The sequence below is a fragment of the Loxodonta africana genome, chromosome 4 (genome assembly GCF_030014295.1).
Source record: "Loxodonta africana isolate mLoxAfr1 chromosome 4, mLoxAfr1.hap2, whole genome shotgun sequence".
Taxonomy (NCBI): Eukaryota; Metazoa; Chordata; class Mammalia; order Proboscidea; family Elephantidae; genus Loxodonta; species Loxodonta africana.
Genome location: NC_087345.1, coordinates 161297914 through 161320327, shown reverse-complemented (window position 1 = coordinate 161320327; position 22414 = coordinate 161297914). Strand labels below are relative to the sequence as shown.

At 35.8% G+C, this 22414-nt stretch overlaps 1 protein-coding gene across 1 annotated transcript in view; it reads right to left on the bottom strand.

Annotated features, from left to right (window-relative positions):
• The window catches only part of PLXDC2 (plexin domain containing 2), a 540324-nt gene that overhangs the window by 83159 nt on the left and 434751 nt on the right, over positions 1 to 22414 (bottom strand). The window contains exons 11-12 of the mRNA XM_064284902.1: positions 13961 to 14111; positions 12457 to 12495 (exon numbers count right to left, since the gene is read on the bottom strand). Of these exons, the coding sequence (XP_064140972.1) occupies positions 12457 to 12495; positions 13961 to 14111 (190 nt within the window). The remainder of the gene's footprint in view (positions 1 to 12456; positions 12496 to 13960; positions 14112 to 22414) is intronic.

Sequence of the window (22414 nt, the reverse complement as noted above, 5' to 3'; positions counted from 1 at the left end):
TTATTACTGATGCTCATTTGATTCTTTTGTGGTTAGAGGAAATAATCTTTAAGACTTAAGTCGAAATCTAAGACTTTTTATGTCCCAGCATGTAGTCTATCTTGTATATTTGGAAAAAATTGGATATACTATAGTTATTGGATATGGTGTTCTATAATATCAATCAGGTCAAAGTGGTTGATAATGTAGTTCAAATCCATATCCTTCCTATCCTTCCTAATTTTTTTTCTTTTTTTGGTATAAATTGTTATGATTGTAATGTTTTCTTATGAAATAACCCTTTTATCATTTTGAAAATTTCCCCTTTATCTCTGTTAATGTCTCTTGTCTTTAAGCCTACTTAGTCTGATATTTATATAGCCACTCCAGCTTTCTTATGGCTATGATTTCATGGTATACATTTTTCTATTTTTTACTTTGAAATATTTTATTTGTCTATGTGTTTTACTTTTCTTGTTCATTACTTATACACAGCATACAGTTGGGTCTTGCTTTTTTAAATTAAGTCTGATAATCTTAATTATAGTGTTTATTCTATTTATATTTAATACAATTATTGTTATGGTTGGATTTGGTCAGCCATTTTGCTATTTGCTTCTCTGTGTTAATTCATTACTGTAACTGAAATAACTTTAGTCACAGTAGCTTACAGCACTGTTATGAATAGTGTTGAAGAATTAACTGCTGTCTTTACCACCCAAGATATTAAAAATCTTCCATAGTAACATTTGAACACTGCAAAATCAAACTAGAGCAAAAATTAGTCTTAATGGAACAGAAAGCCCCTGAAAACTTAGCTGTTGAAAAGATTAAATTTACCACCAGTTAGGTTAAACCACCCTCTTTAAGGCATTATGACTTTTTAAAAATAGCCTATCTTTTCTATCATAAACATTTCCTCTAATTTTCTAAAAATGGGTTAGCATATTACAAGAGCAATATGCATTGGTGATTCAAGTACATATGAACAAAATTTAGTGTTAAAATTATACAACCTCAGGGATGGCCACCAATTTTTGAGATTCTGAGTACAACCTCCAGTCTATGTTATACATCAGTAGAAGGCTCCCTTTCTCAGTCCTTTCAGAAATGTTTTATGATTTATCTCAACTCCTAGACATGATACTTTGACCCCTCCCCTCTCACTCTAACCATATTACTTTGCTTCCTGTTGTATTGAGAAAACAGGAGCCTCGGATGAAACTTCCTCAGCATCTCTCTATCAATTACCTTCCCTGATGCAGGCTGAGTGACCCCACCCGCTCCCAGATATCTTGCTTTACTCATGGCCATCTCTTAACTCTGTTTCTGCTTTTTGGGTTCATTCTTCTCAATACCTATAACACGCAACTATGTTCCTAAAAGAAAACAACATCATCGTCAACAACAAAAAAGGTCTACTTCCCTTTTCACCAAGCTTCTAGAAAAAGCAGTCTATCCTTGTTGACCTCCTTATTGCTCACAGACTTCTCAAATTCTGTCTGGGATTGTGCAACTGAAACTGTCTAGTTGAAGTCACCAATTGTTTATGTATTGCCTAATCTAATGGTCACTTTTCTGTTCTTATTTTACTTGATCTGTCTGTAGCACTGGCATTGTTTACTACTTCTTCCTAGAAATTTTTTTCTCTTTGGCTTTTCTGATATCAAACTCTCTGGTTTTCTTGCTATTTCTTTGACTCTCTTTTTAGTTTTCTTTACAAAACCTCAAATGTTGTTATTCCTTTAGTCCTATGCTCTTCTCATTTTTGTACAATCCCTTCTTGATCGCATTCACCCCCATAACTCTAAATCCAAGCCAAACCCATTGCTGTTGAGTCAATTCTGACTCATAGTGATCCCATAGGACAAAGCAGAACTGCCCCATAGAGTTTCCAAGGAGTGGCTGGTGGATTCAAACTTCTGACCTTTTGGTCAGCAGCCAAACACTTAACCACTGTGCCACTACTATCATTTGTATGCCAATGATGTCTAAATTTAAGTTATATTGATATCTCTCAGGTAAATTTCAGACATATAGAAAACAGCCTATTGGATATTTTCACTTGGAAATCTCACATGTACTTCAAGGCCAAAAGGCTCAAATTAAATTCACTGCCTTTCCCATAAACCTGTTCCTCTTCCTCTAATCCTATTAAATGACATCTTCAGACACCCATATTTCGGAAGTCTTTTTAGAAACTTTCCAATCATATAACTCACACATCCATTCAGATAATAGTTATATAGCTTATACCTTATTTAAAATATATATTTCTATATCCACTCTTTCTTCTTTATTCCCACTGCCAGATACTTTATTTCAGTCCCTTGCCATTTTTCTGCAGATTATTAGTATAACCTCCTAATTAGTGTTCCTGACCTCAGTCTTACTCTCTTAATAGCCATTACCCCCAATGCTGTAAGAATCACCTATTAAACATGTAAAACTTTTCATGATACTCCCCTGCCTAAATGCCTTCAATGGCTGCCCATGTCTTCAGGATAAAGTTCCAACTTCCTTGTATGGCATAAAAGGCCTTTAATGCTGAAGCCCCTATTTACCTCTCAGCCTCACTGCCCACCACTGCCTATATGTATAGCTTTACCACAGCCAAATAAAATGTGGCACGTCTTTAGGGTTACCCAGATGGATGTTACTGTTTCATGCTTACGAGCCTCTGCCTTCTTTCTATCTCTTCTTCCTTTTATTCCCTTTCCACACAAATCCTACCCACACTGCAAAACTCAGATCAAGCATCACCTCTTCTGGAAAGCAGCCCTATTATTTCCAGTTTTGCTGCATGCATTTTTATGCCCTCCCGTAGTTTTTCCTGAGTCTGTCTTTGTACTTTTCAGACTGTAATTCATTGTTGATTTACTTCTCTATTTCATTCCAGTAGACAATTTGCTTCCTCAGGGTAGGCACTGGACCTTGTTTACCTTCAAGTCCCCATGCCTAGCAATGAGCCTGGCACCTTGTAGCTTAATGAGCCAAATGAAGTCAAATCATCAAATAAATCTAATTTTTTAGTGACATATATGTTATTTTTGTAGTATAAGGCAGGCAATCATAATCACTAGACATTTCATGTTTTAAGACACTGCGATGACAACTTTTACACGTCTAACATCCTGGGAGAAGGGAAGAGGAGGAGCACTGAGTAACACAAACGCTGTTCCTGGGACTCCTTACCAATATCAAGTTCCAAAATCCAATGGGATACGGAAGTTTCTTCCTCCAGCAGGAAATTTCCAGGTTTTTAACAGGAGTAGGGAAGACGCAAAACTAGACAGGAGATGGGCACAGGAAGGGAGGCAGGTATGGCGTGTGGTGAAACATTTTGCCCACGGCAAGTGGAAAGGGTATTAAGAGCTATTTCTTCGTAGCCACATGTGTGCATTCTCTCACAGAGGCTCTGTCACTTCATGTTGTTTTATGTTCAATCAGAAGCCTGGGGCCTGACTACAAATCCTGTCTATACATCAACATAAAAGGGGGAAAAAAGTGTATTCCAGCATGATTTTTCTTTCTTTCTTCCCATAATGGATAACCCTCTTTTAAACTTTAGGTTGAACAATAAAATTGCAATTTTTATGGGGCAAAAATGTTTAGAAATCACAATTTCCTATGACTCAAATGTAACATCTTGACTAAAATAAAAAGTTGCCAATAGCTTAAAGGTACTATATTAGAATGAGTTACAAAGTATAACAGACATAATACGTTTGAGTCCTCTACCTCTGCAACTAACGACGACAACCACCTCTGTAAGTGCAAAAACCAAATCCGTTGTTATCCAGTCGATTCTAACTCCTAACAACCCATAGGACAGAGGAGAATTGCCACATAGATTTCTGTAATCTATACAGAAGCAGACTGCCACATCTTTCTCCCATAGAGCAGCTGGGGGGTTTGAACCACCAACTTTTTGGTTAGCAGCCAAGTGCTTAACTACTGAGCCACCAGGCCTCCTTTGTCTACTATAAACCCCATTGTCTACTATAGATCCAGACAATTTCTTGTTGCCACCTTTCAAATATTGTGTCAGGAGAAACATAAGATCTAGGTGAGGACCAATGGGTGGATTCAAAGTAGGATCCGCCACAGTAATTTTAGGGGCTCTGCAGAAAGAAATCGAGAATTCACTCAACCCTTGATACTCAAAGTGTAGTCTGTGAACCGGTAGCATCAGCATTATCTGAGAGGTTTGGATTTCACCCTACAACTACTATATCAGAATATACGTTTTATCAAGACTTCCCTTTGATTCTGATGCAACTTACTATACATGATTCATTGCATCAGACCGCTTATACTTAACTTTACATTGGAATCACCTGGGGAGCTTTAAAAAGTACTGATGCCTAGGTACCACCTCTGGAGATTTAGATCTAATTGGTATAGAAAATAGCCTGGGCACTGGGATTCTTACAGGCTGGAACAATTAAAATAAGATAGAATGTACTAAGAAAGTTGAGAGCCACTACTGAGGACAAAACTAAAGGAAGAAAGTCTTTAATTTTAGAGAAAATATCTTTAAAATTTCTAAAACGTAAGAAATTTTCACTAGAAATCTCATCAGCCAGTTATACAAGTTCATCACCTATAAGTTCTACTTCCACTAAACATTTGAACACAATTCAGTCAAGTTCTTTGCCACTGCATGAAAAGTATCACCCTTCCTCCATTGTCCAATAACATGTTCATCATTTTCTTTTAAAGCGCATTTAACATCCACATTTCTAGCAACACTGTGTTGTTGGCACCGTATGTATTCTCTAAGACGATACTTTATAGTTCTCATTTCCTTCTGAGCCCTCACTGAAATTGCCTTTGATGTCCATAATTCTACCGACAGTCTCTTCAAGGCAAGCTAAAACTCTTTCAGCCTCTATTTATTACCCAATTCCAAAAGTGCTTCCACACTTTAGGTATCTGTTAAAGCAGCACTCCACTCTTCCAGTACCAAATTCTTAGTTATCTAATGCTGCTAAAACAGAAATACCACTAGTAGGTGGCTTTAACAAATGGAAATTTATTTTCTCAAAGTTTAGGAGGCTATAAGTCTGAATTCAGAATACTGGCTCCAGGGGAAGGCTTTCACTCTGTTGGCTTGGAGGAAGGTCCTTGTCTCTGAGCTCCTTCCTGCTCCTGGGTAAGCTTCATGTGGCGTGGCATCTCTCTTCCCCCATCTCTGCTTTTTTCACTTGCTTGCCTAACCTTTTATATCTCAAAAGAGATTGACTCAAGACACATCCTACACTAATCCTGTCTCAACCTAATAAAGACAACCCATTTCCAAAAGGGATTATAACCTCAGGCATAGGGGTTAGGTTTTACAACACATATTTTTTGGGGGGACACGATTCAATTCATAACACTATTATAGTACAAAGATACTTAGAACAGAGTTAATGCTACCATGAAAAGTAGCCAAACAAAGCAAAAGATAAAACTAAATACCAAGATACTTTACAGTTTTAGAAACAGAAACTGATATTCGATAGCCTGTCAAAAGGAAATAATAGTTTCCCTTTGCTTACAAGACTATGATCTATATGAAAGAAGTAGGTGGGGAAAGAAAGAAAAAAAAAAACTAGCAAGGGAAGGTAGAAAAAAATACTGAAAGATGTGTTACTTTGATGATTTATACATGAAAGGCAAAAATAATCTGAATGATAAATGGAACACTAGACACTTGATCTATCACTTTAGACTAGGTAATAAAAATATAACCTTAGAAGTATTCCACTAAAAAAGTCAGAATAATATTCTAACATTTTATCTTTGGATGAAAAGTCTTGTGATATGCACAGAAATAGGAAACTCTGAACAAAACAGAATTAGAATTTAGATCATCATTCCATTGTAGTTTATTCAAAGTGTATCTGTATTAGTTCTTGGAGATCAATCATTTTGCAAATGTGTGTCTCTGAATTAACTTTGGCAAACTGTTCAATGTCTTTATTAGCAGTTTCAGCACCTCTGTGATGGAGACTGCACCTTGTGACTTGAGAATGCTGCCTTTCAGCGTCCAGGTTTAGTAAAAATGTGTATCAATAACAAGAAATGACAAACACAGTACCAGCTGCATAATACAGCATGTTTATCTTAGAGTGGTGATAATTTTAAATATTATTAGCAATTAAGAACTCATCTCCAAATATTTTTTAGAAGGAACTCCACTATCAAAAGAAAGAACCTTTTAAAGAACCAAGAGGGAATGCAATTTTGGGCACTTTGATAAATCTCAATCAACTTTTAGAATAATGAAATCAAATCACAGAATTTTAATCCTGAAATAATGTTAACATCTGCAGCACAGCAGAGTGACACAATTCAATTTGCTAAATTGAGTTAAAAATAGTTGAAGACTTTACTTCTCAATTAAAAAACCCTGTGCTTGATTCAACTTATAAATTTCCTCTCAGGCCGGGATATAATTTTATCCAGTCTGCATCTTGAAGACATTTACATTTGTTTAGGTGGTAAATGATATTTAGAAGCAACCTAATAAAAGTCGCTATGAGTCAGAATCGACTCGAGGGCACTGGGTTTAATCAAATGCCAAAGAAGGCATTTAATAGTTGTACCTGTTAAAATATACGGTTAGGTTATTACTTAAAAAATGTAAGTCTTCTAATAAGCTTTTGCTGGAATTTGAAAACCTAAAAGATGATGTGGCTTTAAATGGATACAAACATAATGAACAGAAATGTATAATAAAGAATACATTCTAGGTACCCCTTTCTGGTGAATTAAATGTGAATTTCTACAGAAACCAAGGAGGCTGAAAGAAGTTTAAATTAGATTTTGAACATAAACTACAGAGTAAGCCTGCTGTTAGGAGGTCATATGCCAGTGATTCTGACACCACTCAATTATACAAGGGAACAAGGTCATATGCCAGTGATTTTGACACCACTCAATTATACAGTTGGCTTTGGGAATGGTTCCAGTCTTGGGCTAACAAAGGGTCTGGGGACCATGATCTCCGAGGTTCCTCTAGTCTCAAGCATTGTGATTTTCATAGAAAGGCTAAAATGGAAGCTAAAGCATAGCTACATGGAAAAAGGAAATTTCATTTTTAAACATATAAATATAGTCAGTGGTTACAGAAAAAGAAAATAGTAGCTGTCATAGATTGAATAGTGCCGCCCCGTCCCCACCCCCCCCCCCCCCCAAAAAATATGTGTCAGCTTGGCTAGGCCATGATTCCTAGTGTTATGTGGTTGTTCTCCATTCTAGGATCTGATGTAATTTTCCTTTGTGTTGTAAATCCTAATCTCTACTTATGGTCAATGAGGTAAGATTAAACCCGTTGCCATAGAGTCGATTCCAACTCATAGCAACCCTGTAGGACAGAGTAGAACCGCCCCATAGAGTTCCCAAGGAGCACCCGGTGGATTTGAACAGCCGACCTTTTGGTTAGCAGTCGTAGCACTTAACCACTACACCACCAGGGTTTCTGAGGCAAGATTAAGATATGTTAAAGAGAATTAGGGTGGGATGCAACACCCTTACTCAGGTCACAGCACTCATCCAACGTAAGGGGAATTCCTCTGGGGTGTGGCCTGCATCAACTTTTTATCTTCCAAGAGATAAAAGGAGAGAGAGGTAAATCAGAGACAGGGACCTCTTTACCACCAAGCAAGAAGAGCCAGGAGTGGACCATGTCTTTTGGGCCCACGGTTCCTGGGCTGAGAAGGGGAAGATTGATGGCATGGCTTTTTTGCGGAGCCAACAGAAACAGAAAGCCTTTCTCTGGAGCTGACACCCTGAATTCGGGCTTCTAGCCTTCTAAACTGTGAGAGAATAAACTTCTGTTTGTTAAAGCCATCCACTTGTGGTATTTCTGCTATAGCAGCACTAGATAACTAAGACAGTAGGTATAAGTAAACAGCTTATAGGGGCATTTACCAAGTAAATTTTGATTTTAAAAGACCTGTAGTATAGAGCAGTAATACTGTGAACTTGTGAAGGGCTTGGAATCTAAATCTGAATAAATTTACTTCCTACCTCTGCCACATACTAACCAGTTAACCTAAACTTTCTATGCCTCAGCTTCCTTATCTATAAAAAAAAAAACAAACTCACAGGTATATTGTGTGAATGAAATGAGTTAGTATGTGTATATTATTTAGAATAGTACTTGGCACATACTAAGCACTTAATAAGTAATTTTTTCTGTTTTTGTTTTATTTTTTATTTGTTATGCTTTAAGTGAAAGTTTACAAATCAAGTCAGTCTCTCATATCAAAATTTATATACACCTATACTGCTCTCCCCCTAAGGAGGCAGTGCACTCCTCCTCTCCACCCTGTATTCCTAGTAACCATTCAACCAGCTCCTGTCCCCCTCTGCTTTCTCATCTTGCCTCCAGACAGGAGCCACCCACATAGTCTCATGCGTCTACTTGAGCCAAGAAGCTCACTCCTCATCAGCATTATTTTCTGTCTTATAGTCCAGTCCAATTCCTATCTGGAGAGTTGGCTTCAGGAATGGTTCCAGTCTTGGGCTAGCAGAGGGTCTGGGGACCATGACTTCCAGGGTCCCTCTAGTCTCAGATGACCATTAAGTCTGGTCTTTTTACAAGAATTTGAGGTCTGCATCCCACTGCTCTCCTGCTCTATCAGGGATTCCCTGTTATGTTCCCTGTCAGGGCAGTCATCGGTGGTAGATGGGCACCATCTAGTTCTTCTAGGCTCAGGCTGATATAGTCTCTGGTTTATGTGGCGTTTTTTGTCTCTTGGGCTCATATTTACCTTGTGTCTTTGGTGTTCCTCATTCTCCTTTGGTCCAGGTGGGTTGAGACCAATTGATGCATCTTAGATGGTCACTTGCTAGCATTTAAGACCCCAGGTGCTACTCACCAAAGTGGGGTACAGAACGTTTTCCTAATATATTTTGTTATGCCAACTGACCTAGATGTCTCCTGATCTTCTTCTTATTATCTTGTCCATACAAATAAGGGATAAGTATTCTATTTGATTACAATGGCAATGGGTTTGTTTTGGGTTTTATTGCAAATATGCAACCAGCATATTTCAGTTAGAGAAAAAGTGTGGTCTTTGATAGGATCTTCTGAGTTTTGGTGTTCAGTCATTTACAAAGGCCAACTAATGCTATATTTTGCTAAGGGGGATGTTGCATGGGTTAGATATCACCCCTTATGGTTATATTTTTCAGGTTCTTTTCTCCAAATTATTTAGATAGCTTAGAATTTTCACTCAAACTTAGCGTCTAATAAAAAGTTCCCAAATCAAAAAAGCATTCTGAAACTTCATGAAGCCCTACCTAGATCTCATCTAAATGTATCAGGAAACCCACTGCACAATGGAAGATTCACCAGGAGTGACTTAGAAGATTGTAGCTCAGTTTGGGTCTTGTGAATGAGAAACCCTGTTGTGTGGCTTTGATGCCCAGCTGCTCAGAAGTATTTAATGCTTTCATATCAAAGATGAAGGAAAATCTCCTGGAAAGTGAATGCATAATCATATCAGCTGTGGATTCCACTAAGAAAATCAACTACTTTAATTCACAGAAATGTTCCTGAAAAAACTCAGGGCTGAAGTAATCCAATACCTAAAAGAGATGATATATGCAAAGGCAGGGTTGTTGGTTTCTAGCTCCATGTTGATTACTTTGAAAATGTTTCCCTTATGACTAGAATGGTAAAAAAAAATTCAATGTTTTTATGAACATCCAATTAAATTAAACAATTAAATCAAGAAATAAACAGTGTTAAAGTCTTGTGACAATATATAACAATTTATAAAAATTTAATGGCTTGCTTCTTTTAAAAGTCATTCTCAATAAATATTAGAAAACATTTATACCAGGTATACTTTTTGATTATTACCTTAATGTTGCAAGAATGCTAAGCTGGAGGAGGAGCACAATTCTGAACATTGCTCTCAGCATTCTTACTTAACTGATGAAGTTAGATTTAAATTCACTATTCTTCCTGCATCTTGATAAAATAAAAAGCACTGATAACATACTATCTCTATGAAGGTGCAGTAAAAAACAATACATGATTTCCCTTAAATACTCTTTTCAAGGAATATTTATCCTGATGCTGTCTGTTCTAAACCATTTGAATGCTTTTAGGAAAAGTGCTTTATAAAACGCCTTATACATGAAAAGAGTTCATGGTTGAAATCTTATTGACATATTTGAAGTCTTACTGTGCTATTTTGGAAGTCTGATGACTGACTATCTGCTGCCTGTCAATTATATAAATATTACCAGAAAATCCAACAGTATTTTTTCAGCACGCCAAACCAAAAAAAAAAAAAAAAAAAAAATTCCTGTATTTAAATCTTGAGATTTCCTTAAATTGATTTCAGAGCATCATAATGTGGTTCTAATGCACTGTTTTGGCAAAATCTTCAAGTTTCATGATTCCTTACAGCACTAAACAAAACTAAAGATTTTCCTTCGATAATTGTTAATATTCAACAAATTTATTTCCCAAAGTGCATTCCACAGAACATTAGGCTCAAAGAATACTACTAAAAAAAATGTTTTATGACTAAATGCTACACAAATGGCAGACACTAAATCCTTATTTCCATCTAGAAGATTCTTTAGAATGCATGCTCCCTGAAAGCAGGAAATTTGTCTAAGCTTTGCACACTGCTATAGCTGTGAGTCTGCGGCAAGGTCTTGCAATTAGTAGGCATTCAACAGGGATGAATAAATGAATGAACAATAAAGGCTCTGAACACTTCTTCAGCTAAGAAACTTCTTTGATTTTCTTTTGTCCACAGTATCTCACATTGATTTGATCACAGTGATCTTTTTTCTGTAGCACTACAGAATATTTTAGGCAGAGAGAAAAAATAGAGACTACTACAGCAAACATATATAACCACCAAGAGACTAAGAATTAAATGTGACAAATACATGGAAACCCCTAGGAGATCCCTCCCCCATTTCACTTCATACCCCGCCCCTCCCTTGAAATGAGGTAATGGCAACTTTAGGACTTCCGTTCATATAACATCTATTAACATCCTGCTCTTGGAAATTCTAGACTAGGGGATTGGGAAGGTCCCTTTTAGCTCTAAGATTTTAATTTATTGCTTACTAATATGCATTTTGGAAACCCTGGTGGCGTAGTGGTTAAGAGTTATGGCTGCTAACCAAAAGGCCGGCAGTTCAAATCCACCAGGCGCTCCCTGGAAACTCTATGGGGCAGTTCTACTCTGTCCTGCAGAGCTGCTATGAGTCAGAATTGACTTGATGGCAACTAGTTTAATATGTTTTGCAATATGATCATCTGTAAAGCAATCCACTTACCATACCAATACAATAATGAGTAAGACATAAAAAAAAAAATCACAGTACAGATGCAAGAAATGGGCAAATGATATTCTGAAGAGGCTAAGCAGCTTCTCTTTCAGATGGGCTGATATGAAATCTAAAGCTATATAAAAATATATATATAGCTTTATATACATAAATTTGACATATATAAGTTATATATATAAATCTTACTTATGTACATTATATATACTTGTATTTACAGTGACTTGAGAAATGACAGGAGTATTAATAACCTAGACTGAGTAATTTAGGAATGATTCTTTACTATTATATATATATATATATATATATATACATATATATAAATCTCTAACAGTGCATATATTGGGTATTGACTTACTGAAGAAATCATCTGTGCCTGCAAAAGTAAAGATCAATGTCAAGTGTACCCATATTTACCTAACAGATGGTGCTAACAGGATGAGGCCCCCTTCCTGAGCTGAATAAACAATTACTAATGCAAATCTCTTTTATCAAGATACAGCATATTATGATGGAGAAGCATCTAGGGATAACACAGTTTAACAGGAAAATGGCTCTTTTTAAAATTTAGCCAGTATCTTTCACACAATTTTTTTTTTGCTAAAATCTTTTTTCCTCAGTTTCAAGTACCATTACAGATATTTCCAAGTTCTATTAGGAAGACTTTAAATGTGTTACTAACTAGATGTTCTTTTGAGCATTTTTGTACTATACTTCATATAAGAGATAAAAAGGCCTAGTACAATATATTCAGACTTATTACTATATTTCTTCAGTTTTATGTATACAGGAGGTTGAACAACACCTTAGGGAAAAAAGTTGAACCCAGTACGCATAACTGTAGATAACCATGCATACAATTAAATGAAGGACTAGAGCAAGGAGGAACAGCAAGATGTGAGGATAAGTGTGTGGTAACTGGCATCACGCAGTTTTACAGGCAAATGCAAGGATGAGACTTCCACTCCGCTATTGAAACTATTTCATTCCTCTTTTCAAGCCAACCCACTGAATCCTTCCTTTGTTAAATACCAACAAGTACTGAAATAATAACCCACACTCTATATTTAGAAGCCCATAAGTCCTTTTTTACATTTAAACAAACGAAATGGATTAGTATCTTTAAAATGTTTACAAAAGAAAAGTGTCAATTCCTACCTCCGTTATCTTTTAGATGTAGTGCAATCTTGGTATCATCTGGAAGAAAAACTCAAAGTTACCACAACAGAAAAAAAATTTAAAGTTATTTTCTACTAACTGACTTAATTGTAACATGACTAGGCTTCGATATTTTCTTGAGTTAATGTATACTCAACGAGAGTAAGTCCTACCTTTACATGATGTAGTACTGAAATTTCTACTGTGATTGTATTATCAAGGCTTAATACTTCAAAAGTATTATATGATTCTTAAGATCTGTGAGGAAAGTAAATTATAATTGTAACCTAAAATACACTTATTTTTAATTTTCTACAACAACTTATTGTAATTATACCTTATAAAAAATACTTATGCCTTAATTTATCATTTATAAAATCAAGACTGAGGAGATGGCACATTAATTGGAATCATAAAGATTTGTCAATATTTACAAATTTAACTTCAAAAGTTCAAAGCTTATGTTCAATACTAGCAAATACGACCAAAATCATATGTGAAAAGATCTTGTCCTTCCCACACACAACGTAGACTATGCTTTTTTATTTCTGTGGTTATATTGCATTCTAAAGAATAAGATTCAAATTACAGAAATAGTTTCACAGACATTAACTTAATAATCCATAATATGAATTAAAACATAACATTCCTTTCAAAAACTGTTAACATGCATTTGGCAGCTACCCTCCAATTTATTTGAGTCCAGTTAACTTTTAATAGTCAATTAAATTTCAATTAAAAGCAAAATCTCAAATGTTAATTTAATTTCTTATTCTAATAACAGCAAGGTTTACAACACTAAATAAGTAAGGCCATTTTTTCCCCCTTTTAAGGCTTACTTGTGGCAAATTTGTCTCTTATTTTGCCCACTCCTTAGTGATACCATTCAGGGAAAAGTACAAAACAACACCAGAACAGAAGGCTAACAAATGCTGGCTATTATCACACTTTCTTCTCCCTATGAATTGTGCCCTCCCATTAAGGCTTGGCAGTATTTTTGCCTTCTCTAGAAGAGGAACTATTTTTCAAGGACCATTTCTGCGACATACATACTGTCCATCTGTAGGCTGTGAATCAACATATTTTATTCACTCCATTCAGGAAAATACTAGAATTATATATGAGTAGAATTATGTATTGTTTGGAATCCAAAATCAGTGGACATTTTACATGCCTTTTGCCTTTCTATCTTGTGACCGAAATGTTGAATTTGGTTACCGCAAAGTTCAGCAACATTAAGAAAAGTCTCTACCTACTATGTAGCAGAATCTATAAGTAGCAGAATCACTGTTAAAACCTAAGTCTTAATAACAGGCAGAGTATATTAAAAGAAACCCAGTATATATTTTTATTCTATAATAATTTTGACTTTTCCCCTTAGGAAATCCCTTAGAAATACAATTTGTCAAAGGATAACTTTCCCTTTAGAGAACTACTGGAGTACATGTCGACACAGTGATTTTTTTTCCTCCAATCCCCCAAAACAGAAACATCTCCAGCGCACCTTCTGTGGGCAGGCTGGTTGGCAGCTGGGACGTTGCTGCTCTCCTGGTGGTGGTTAAGACCCTGAACTGCGTGGTTGTCGCTCTTACGGTTGCGGTGGTTTGAGAAGAAGTTTCCACTGGCTCTGTGTCCTCACACATCTTCTCTTTTGACTAGTAAGCAAAACAAAAAGGAAAATAACTTAAGAATGCTCACATACACATATTTTAAAATCACATCAAAGGGGTCAGGCTGTAAGAAAACTAAAGACTCTCAGATGAAGTTTAAACACATTGCCGTCAATTCCGACTCGTAGTGACCTGATAGGATAGAGTAGAACTGCCCCATAGGGTTTCCAGGGAGAGGCTCGTGGATTCCGACTGTCAATCTTTTGGTTAGCAGCCTGAGCTCTTAACCACTGTACCACCTTATTATTTATAGATTGAACTAATTTACGTTTATATAATAAATGAGGGAAAAATTTGGATGTAACATCATTTCCAGCTTTGGTCATGATACAGGTTTATTCTTGACTTCAAGTCCTAACAATTTAGAAGCCCATTCAATCACCCAAACTTGAGTTCTTGTATCTTATCTGCCCAGATGATCTAATGATCTCCTGTTTGACTCCATTTAACTCATCATTCTCACACCATGGATCTTATCTTCAGTTGAAATGCTTTTGGTCTGAAATCATAGTTCATTTACTCTATTATCAGTCTATCTCTGTACTTGTTCACTAAGATTCTTCTTATCCTTTGACTATACACAAAATTCAAGTACAATGATTTTCTTCCTTTAGCATCCTTTTTTTCTATCACTTCAACCTCTCTTTTTGATAGCTTTAAGCATATTGGCCCTATTTTGTTTTTCCCATAAGATCTTTACAGAAAATTCCTAATACTGAATATAGTAAAAGAACTGCTTTTTCCATGCCTGCTCCATGGCCAGGCACAGCTGGAGAAAAACCACACAGCCCTCCCACTGAGAGCTCTACAAATTTATCACTTGTATCCTCTGCTGGGTTTTCCATGCTGCTTGGCAATACTACTGTATTTTGCTAATCAGCTCATTCATTATCCTCAGAGCAATTTCAAACTCTCCACTTTGCTTAAAGCTATTGTTAATGTGTGCCATCAAGATGATTCTGACTCATACAGACCCTACAGGATGAAGTAGAACTGCCCTGTAGGATTTCCTAGGTTGTAATTTTAATGGGAGCAGATCACCAGGTCTTTTTTCTCACAGAACTGCTGGGGGTTCAAACTACTGGTCTTTCAGTTATCAGCCTAATGCTTAACCATCGCGCCTCCAGTGCACTTTTTTGCTCAAAGCTACAATCCTTAACATTACCCCATGCCCTCATCTTGTATTTCCTTGATAAAAGAGATGTCATCTCCAGACTTACTGGTCTGACAGAGACTGGAGGAACCCATGAGACTATGGCCCCCAGACACCCTGCTAACTCAGAACTGAAGCCACTTTCGAAGTCCAACTTTCAGCCAAAGATTAGACAGGCCTATAAAACAAACAATAACACATGCAAAGAAAACAAACAATAACACATGCAAAGAATGTGCTTCTTAGTTCATTCGAGTATACAAGACCAAATGGGCAACACCTTCCCAAAAGCAAAGACAAGAAGGCAGGAAGGGACAGGAAACCTGGATGAATGGACATGGGGAACCCAGGTATAAATGGAAAGTGAGAGAGTGCTAACACAATATGAAGACTGCAACCAATGTCACAGAACAATTTGTGTATAAATTTTTGAATGAGAAACTAATTTGCACTATAAACTTTTATGGAAAGCAAAATAAAATTAAAAAAGAGAGACAGAGAAGTCATCAGAAAAAACTCTTTAAGTTTGTTTCTATCAAGCAGCATACTTATTTGAATCTGTACTTATCCTATCCTTCTTCCCTTCCATTACAATGCATGTGGCATCGTCCATTATTTATAGCTATTTTCTCAACCTGTACTCTGGCCCAACCTCATCTCACTTTCCCAGGAATTTTGAACTTGCTCATTTGATCACATTCTGTCTGCTCAAGAAAATATTTTCAATTTCTAATTCCCTATTTGCTTGTTACTATCAACCCTGAACATGCGTAAGCATATTCGATCTTATTTTAAAAACACATTCTTCCCTTTTCTCCACAACACATCCTGATATTGTTTTACTTTTCCTGCCATTCACAGCCATGGTTCCAGGTCCTCACAGCCCTTGTCCTCTCAGACTCCCATCTTTCCCATTCAGGACAATCTTATTTCTACCCTATCCAACTTAACTGATATTTCTCATATCAGTGTTTCCACAGATCTCCTTAATTACTACATATTTTTCTATGGTCTATTACTGATACCTCATCTGCATTTGACACAGTAGACCACTCTCTTACCTTGGTTTCAATGATACACACGCTCATCACTTTTCTGATACCTCTCTTACATCTTCTCCATCTTTTTTTTTCTATCAAGTCTTAGCGGTTCTTATGGTCCTTTACCTTTATTTTCAATATATGCACTTTCACTGAGTAATCCCCACATCCATGATTTCAATCAACATATTTAGGTTGATTGCTCCTAAATCTAAATCTTTGGTCTAAACTTATCTCTTGAATTTCAGCTCCAAATATTCACTTATTAAGTTGACAGATGCATATGGATATCATTGACATCTCGAATTCAGTAAGTGCTATATGTTGTCCACAAATGTCTTTCTCCTGTGTTCCTAATCTAAATGAACAATACTCTTGAACACCCTAATGTTTAAGATAAAATACTGGAGTTGGTTTTCTTATGGCAGTAAAGGTAGAGACTCAGAAGGGCCTTTCTGTTACAAAACAATGAGATCTTGGGAAAAAAGCAGTAATAGGATCTGCAGGAAATAAGAAAAAATCTTCAAGGGTATCTTTCCATTGTCTCTCCTCCAAAACAAAACAAAGCAAAAGCTGTGTGCTACAAGGAGAGCAGGAGCAGTACACAGTGAACAAAGTTCAAAAGTGGGATTTGTCCTGAGAATAAACGCCAGAATCTACCAGCAGAAGATGTGGGAGATAAATCTAACCTCCTCATTAAGACAAGACCAAAACCAAATCTACTGACATGGAGTCAATTCTGACTCACAGTGACCCTATAAGGACAAAATAGAACTGCCCCATAGGGTTTTCAAGGTTGTAAATCTTTATGGAAGCAGACTGCCACATCTTTCTCCCATAGAACAGCTGGTGGGTTTGAACCACTGACCTTTTGGTCAGCAGCCGAGCACTTTAACCACTGTGCCACCAGGGCTCCTAGTACATTAAGACACAAAACAAAAAAACCATTGCCACTGAGTTGATTCTGACTCCTAGTGACCCTATAGAACAGAGTAGAGCTGTCCCACAGGGTTTCCAAAGAGTGGCTGGTGGATTTAAACTGCTGACCTTTTGGTTAGCTGCTGAGCTCTTAATCACTAGGGACTCTTGAAAAAAGATAAAGTTTCCTTGATCTATGATATCCCCTAAAGTCCTCTGGTTCCTATGATCCAACCCTTTTGGTGGAAAATATCACCTCTTTAATTCCTGGGGATGCCCATGCTATAAGATCAAACAAATACGCACTTCTAATTAAGGGACATAAAAAGAAACTCGAAAAGAAAAAAAAAAGCACGCTGACCAAATGAAAGCAAAAATAATACGAAACATATTTAGACCTTGAAGAATTTTATATTAGAAACCCTGACAGTACGGTCCCCGGACACTCTTTCAGCTCAGTGATGAGGTTACTCCTGAGGTTCACACTTCAGCCAAAGACTGAACAGGCCCACAGAACAAAACAAGACTAAAGGGGCGCACCAGCCCTGGGGCAGGGACTAGAAGGCAGGAGGGAACAGGGAAGCTGGTAATAGGGAACCCAGGGTTGAAATGGGAGAGTGTTGACATGTTGTAGGGTTGTTAACCACCGTCATAGAATGATGTGGGTACTAACTGTTTGATGAGAAACTAGTTCTGTAAGCCTTCATCTAAAGTACACAAAAAAAGAATTTTATATTAGAATCATTCAATTTAGAACATAGAAAAATTATTTATGAAATATTTAAAAACATGAAAGCTAGGATTTAAAAAATGAATAACATGAGACTGTAAAAATGACTTGACATATTTAACAAAGTGTCAAATTTAAATTTGGTAAATGAGAAATATATTCATGGAAATTATTAACTCAATGGATGGGTTAAATAAGCTGATTAAATAAGATGAGGGAAAACTAATTAATAGATCTGAAAAAAGTTCCCAGAATACAGCATAGAGAGATAAGAAGATAGATGATATGAAGGAAAGGTTAAGTGATATGAGAAGATGAAAAGGTCAAGCTTATCTCCAAGAGCTCAGAAAAAGAAAATAAAGAGAATGGAGGGGAAGTGATATTGAAGAAATAATAGCTAAGAACTTTAGAACTGATCAAATCAATGAATCAAAAGATACAGAAAAAAAAAAGAAACATCTTTAATCTATGAAGCAGAATAAGTGAAAATAAACTCATATTTAGCCAAAGTATAGGGAAATTGCATGATATTAAAGAAAAAGGAAAGCAGCCAGGAAGAATAAATAACATAGAGAATTAATCGAGAACAGACTTCTAAAAAGCAATAGCCAAGTTAGAAAAAAGTTGAGAAATATATTTAAGTGTTTAACTACACATAAGCATCAAACTATAATTCTTTCCTATAAAATGTTTTAAAAATGAGAGTGAAATAAAACGTATTCAGATAAACAAGCACTGACAGAATTCATCACCAACAGCATTCACTATGAAACTTCCACAGGATATCTTCAAGACCAAAGTATATAATTCAGAAAGAAAATGTGAGATGCAAGACAGAAAGATGATTCTCAGAAATATAGGTTCAGCAAAAAAAAAAAAAAAAAAAATTGTAAAATAATAAAATTATTACGGAGTAATGCGTAGCATTAAAAAAAGAATAGGGTTATAATACCACACAGCAGTTAACAGGTAATACACAGGAGAGTTTCTAAGAATTAAAGCATTCTAAGGTCACGTTGTTTTACTCAGAAAGGAAAATAAGTATTGATTAATTTTGTTGTTGTTATTAGGGGCCAGTGAGTTGGTACTGACTCATAGGGACCCTACGTACAACAGAATGAAACTACCTGGTCCTGTACCATCCTAACAATCGATGCTATGTTTGAGTACATTGTTGCAGCCTTTGTGCCAATCCATCTCTTTAAGGGTCTTTCTCTTTTTCACTGACCCTCTACTTTACCACGCATCATGTCCTTCTCCAGGAATTGATCTCTCCAGATAACATGTCCAAAGGATGTGAGGCGAAGTCTTGTTATCCTTGCTTCTAAGGAGCATTCTGGCTGTACTTCTTCTAAGACAGATTTGTTCATTCTTCTGGCAGTCCATGGTATATTCAATATTGTCTGCCAACACCATAACTCAAAAGCACCCATGCTTCTTTGGTCTTCCTTATTCATTGCCCACATTTTGCATACATATGAGGTGACTGAAAATACTATGGCTTGGGTCAGGCCCACCTTAATCCTCAAAGTGACATCTTTGCTTTTCAGCACTTTAAAGAGGTCTTTTTCAGCAGATTTGCCCAATGCAATATGGAATTTGATTTCTTGACTACTGCTTCCATGGGTGTTGATTGTGGATTCAAGTAAAATGAAATCTCTGACAACCCTTTTTCAAGGAATAATTAATTTTAGAGTTTGTTAAATTTGTGTGCATGGTAAAATTTAAAGAATAGTCATAAAGTGTGTAACTTTAGCCCTAGTAGAAGATAATTAATGCAACAAAGAGATAAAAACAATTACAAATATAATGACAGCTCATTTAATCAATTAGTGAAAAGAAAAAACAGAAAAGGACATAAAAGATACATAGAAAAAAAGGACAAATAAGTAGCATAAATTAAGGTGGTAAGAGTAAGTTCAAATAACTATATAATACACATAAATGAGTTAAATTATCAGTTGTAAGACAGATTGTCAGTTTGGATAATACACTAAATCCAGTTCACTAAATCCAAGATATATTAAGAAAAATTTGGTAGAATTACATGGAGCAATCACCAAATCTGTCATTATAATTCGAGATTTCAATCTTCTAGTGTGTCTGGTTGAACAGCACCTTTATTAAACTCAACACCAGCAGCTGGCCAATTAAAGAACGTACACTTCATTTTTCTTCAGCACAAATTTACACGCTTTCATAGAGCAGGAGTTTCAATTTTAAGGAAGTCCATCTTAGCATGTACTCTAATGGTGGATACATGACATCCTATGTTTGTCAAAACCTATATAACTGTACGACACAAACAGTGAACTCTGATATAAACTAAGGACCTTAGTTAATAATGTCAATATTAGTGTCAATATTATTTCATCAATTGTAACAAATGTACTACATTAACAAAAGATATTAATAACAGTGAAAACTGTATACACTGATTTTTGTGCAATTTTTCCATAAACTTAAATTTGGCCTAATATATAAAGGTTACTAATAAAAAATTAAAAAATCACAGTTGATCCTTTGAAAAGACTAGTAAAATGGACAAGATTTATTCAGATTTAACCGAGAAAAAACACATAAAAAGCTATTTGGAGCAAAAAGAAAACATATTCATGGATATGGCATAGATTAGTTTGTCAAAAATGAATTCTATGAACAACTTTATGCCCTCTCCAACTGCAAAAAGAATAATTTCCTAGAAAATATGATTTACTCAACATGACCAAGAAGACATAAAAGGCTGATCTGTTCTATTGTTATTAAACACACTGAATCGGTAGTTCGTCTTTCTCACAAAAGAAACAAGATGGTTTTACATTTGACTCTAAGAATCTATCAGGAGATAATCAATTTAAATATTATAAAATGTCATCCAGATAATGGATAAAAAAATACTTCCTAATTATTGCATGAGACCAATATAATTGTGATACAGATACCAGATAAGAATACTATGAAAAAAAAAAATTAGTTCAATCTTCCACCTGAAAACATGAAATAACTATATGTAATATTATCAAGCCAAATCCAGGCAGTATATAAAAAGATAGCATATTATAACTATGTACTAGTTAACTACCTAATGATATAACTAAGTTTGCTTTATCTCAGGAATAAAGGAGTGGTTTAACATAAGATAATCTTTAAATGCCATGCCAATCATCACATTGACAAACCAGAGAAGAAATACCAAATGATAACTTCAATAGATACAGAAAATGCATTTGGAAATTTTAATAATTTAAGAACATAAAAGTAATTGAACAAACTAAGACTAGAAAGAAATTTCCAAAACCTTATAACTGGATCTCTATAAAAACTCTACAGCAAACAACATTCTTAACAGTGAAACTCTATTCAGTATTGCATAGGAGGTTATGTGTCAACTTGGTTGGGCCATGATTCTCAGTGGCTTGGCAGTTATGTAATGATGTAATTTGGCAGTTACGTTATGATGTAGTCATTCTTCATGACGTGATTTGATGTGATCAGCCAATCAGTTGCAAAAGGAGTTTCCCTGAGGGTGTGGCCTGCATCCTGTGTGTGTGTGTGTGTGTGTGTGTGTGTGTATACGTTCTGGCAAAGCTTGCTTGCTTGCTCTGGATCCTGCATTTTGCTCATCATCATCTGACCTTCAGTTCTTGGGACTCGAGACAGTGACCTGCCATATTACCTGCTGATCTTGGGATTCATCAGCTTCCACAGCTTGTAAGCCATCAGCTTGCCATCTGACCTGCCAATCTTGTATTCATTGGCCACTGCAGCTATGCAAGTGAGGAGAAGCCTCCAGCCTGACACCTGACCCACAGACTTGGGACTCGTGAACCTCTACAACCACATGAGAGATAAAGCTCTCTCTCACTATCTTTATATATATATGCTTCATTGGTTTTGTTTCTCTAGAGAAGCTAGCCTAAGACACGGTACTTATCAGGAAGATAAGATGAACAAAGAAATAAAAGGCATCATCTTAGAAAGAAGAAAAGATCCTGCCATTATTCAAAGATGACATGATTGTCTAAATAGAAAACCAAACAATCGAAAGACCAATTATTAAAACTATTAAGACTATACCATTTCCTCAACATGGCTGAATATAACACCACTATTAAAAATGAAAGCATTTCTGTCAATAGTTAGAATGCATAATAATAATAAAAATTCCAATTAAAACAGCAACAATCAATTACTTAGTAATAATCTAAAAAATACTGTTGAAATTATAAAACATTAAGACGTGAATAAAAATATTAACGAGATTGATTGTAGAACTTAACAAGCTGACTTTAAAATTTATATGGATAAGAGCTCCAAAACAGTTAAAACACTTGTGAAGACAAAAAGTAATGAGACTTTGTCCTCTAAAATATCAGAATTACTTATAATACTATAGTAATTAAGACAGTATGACATTGGTCCAGGTACTGACAATTTGAGCCTTAGA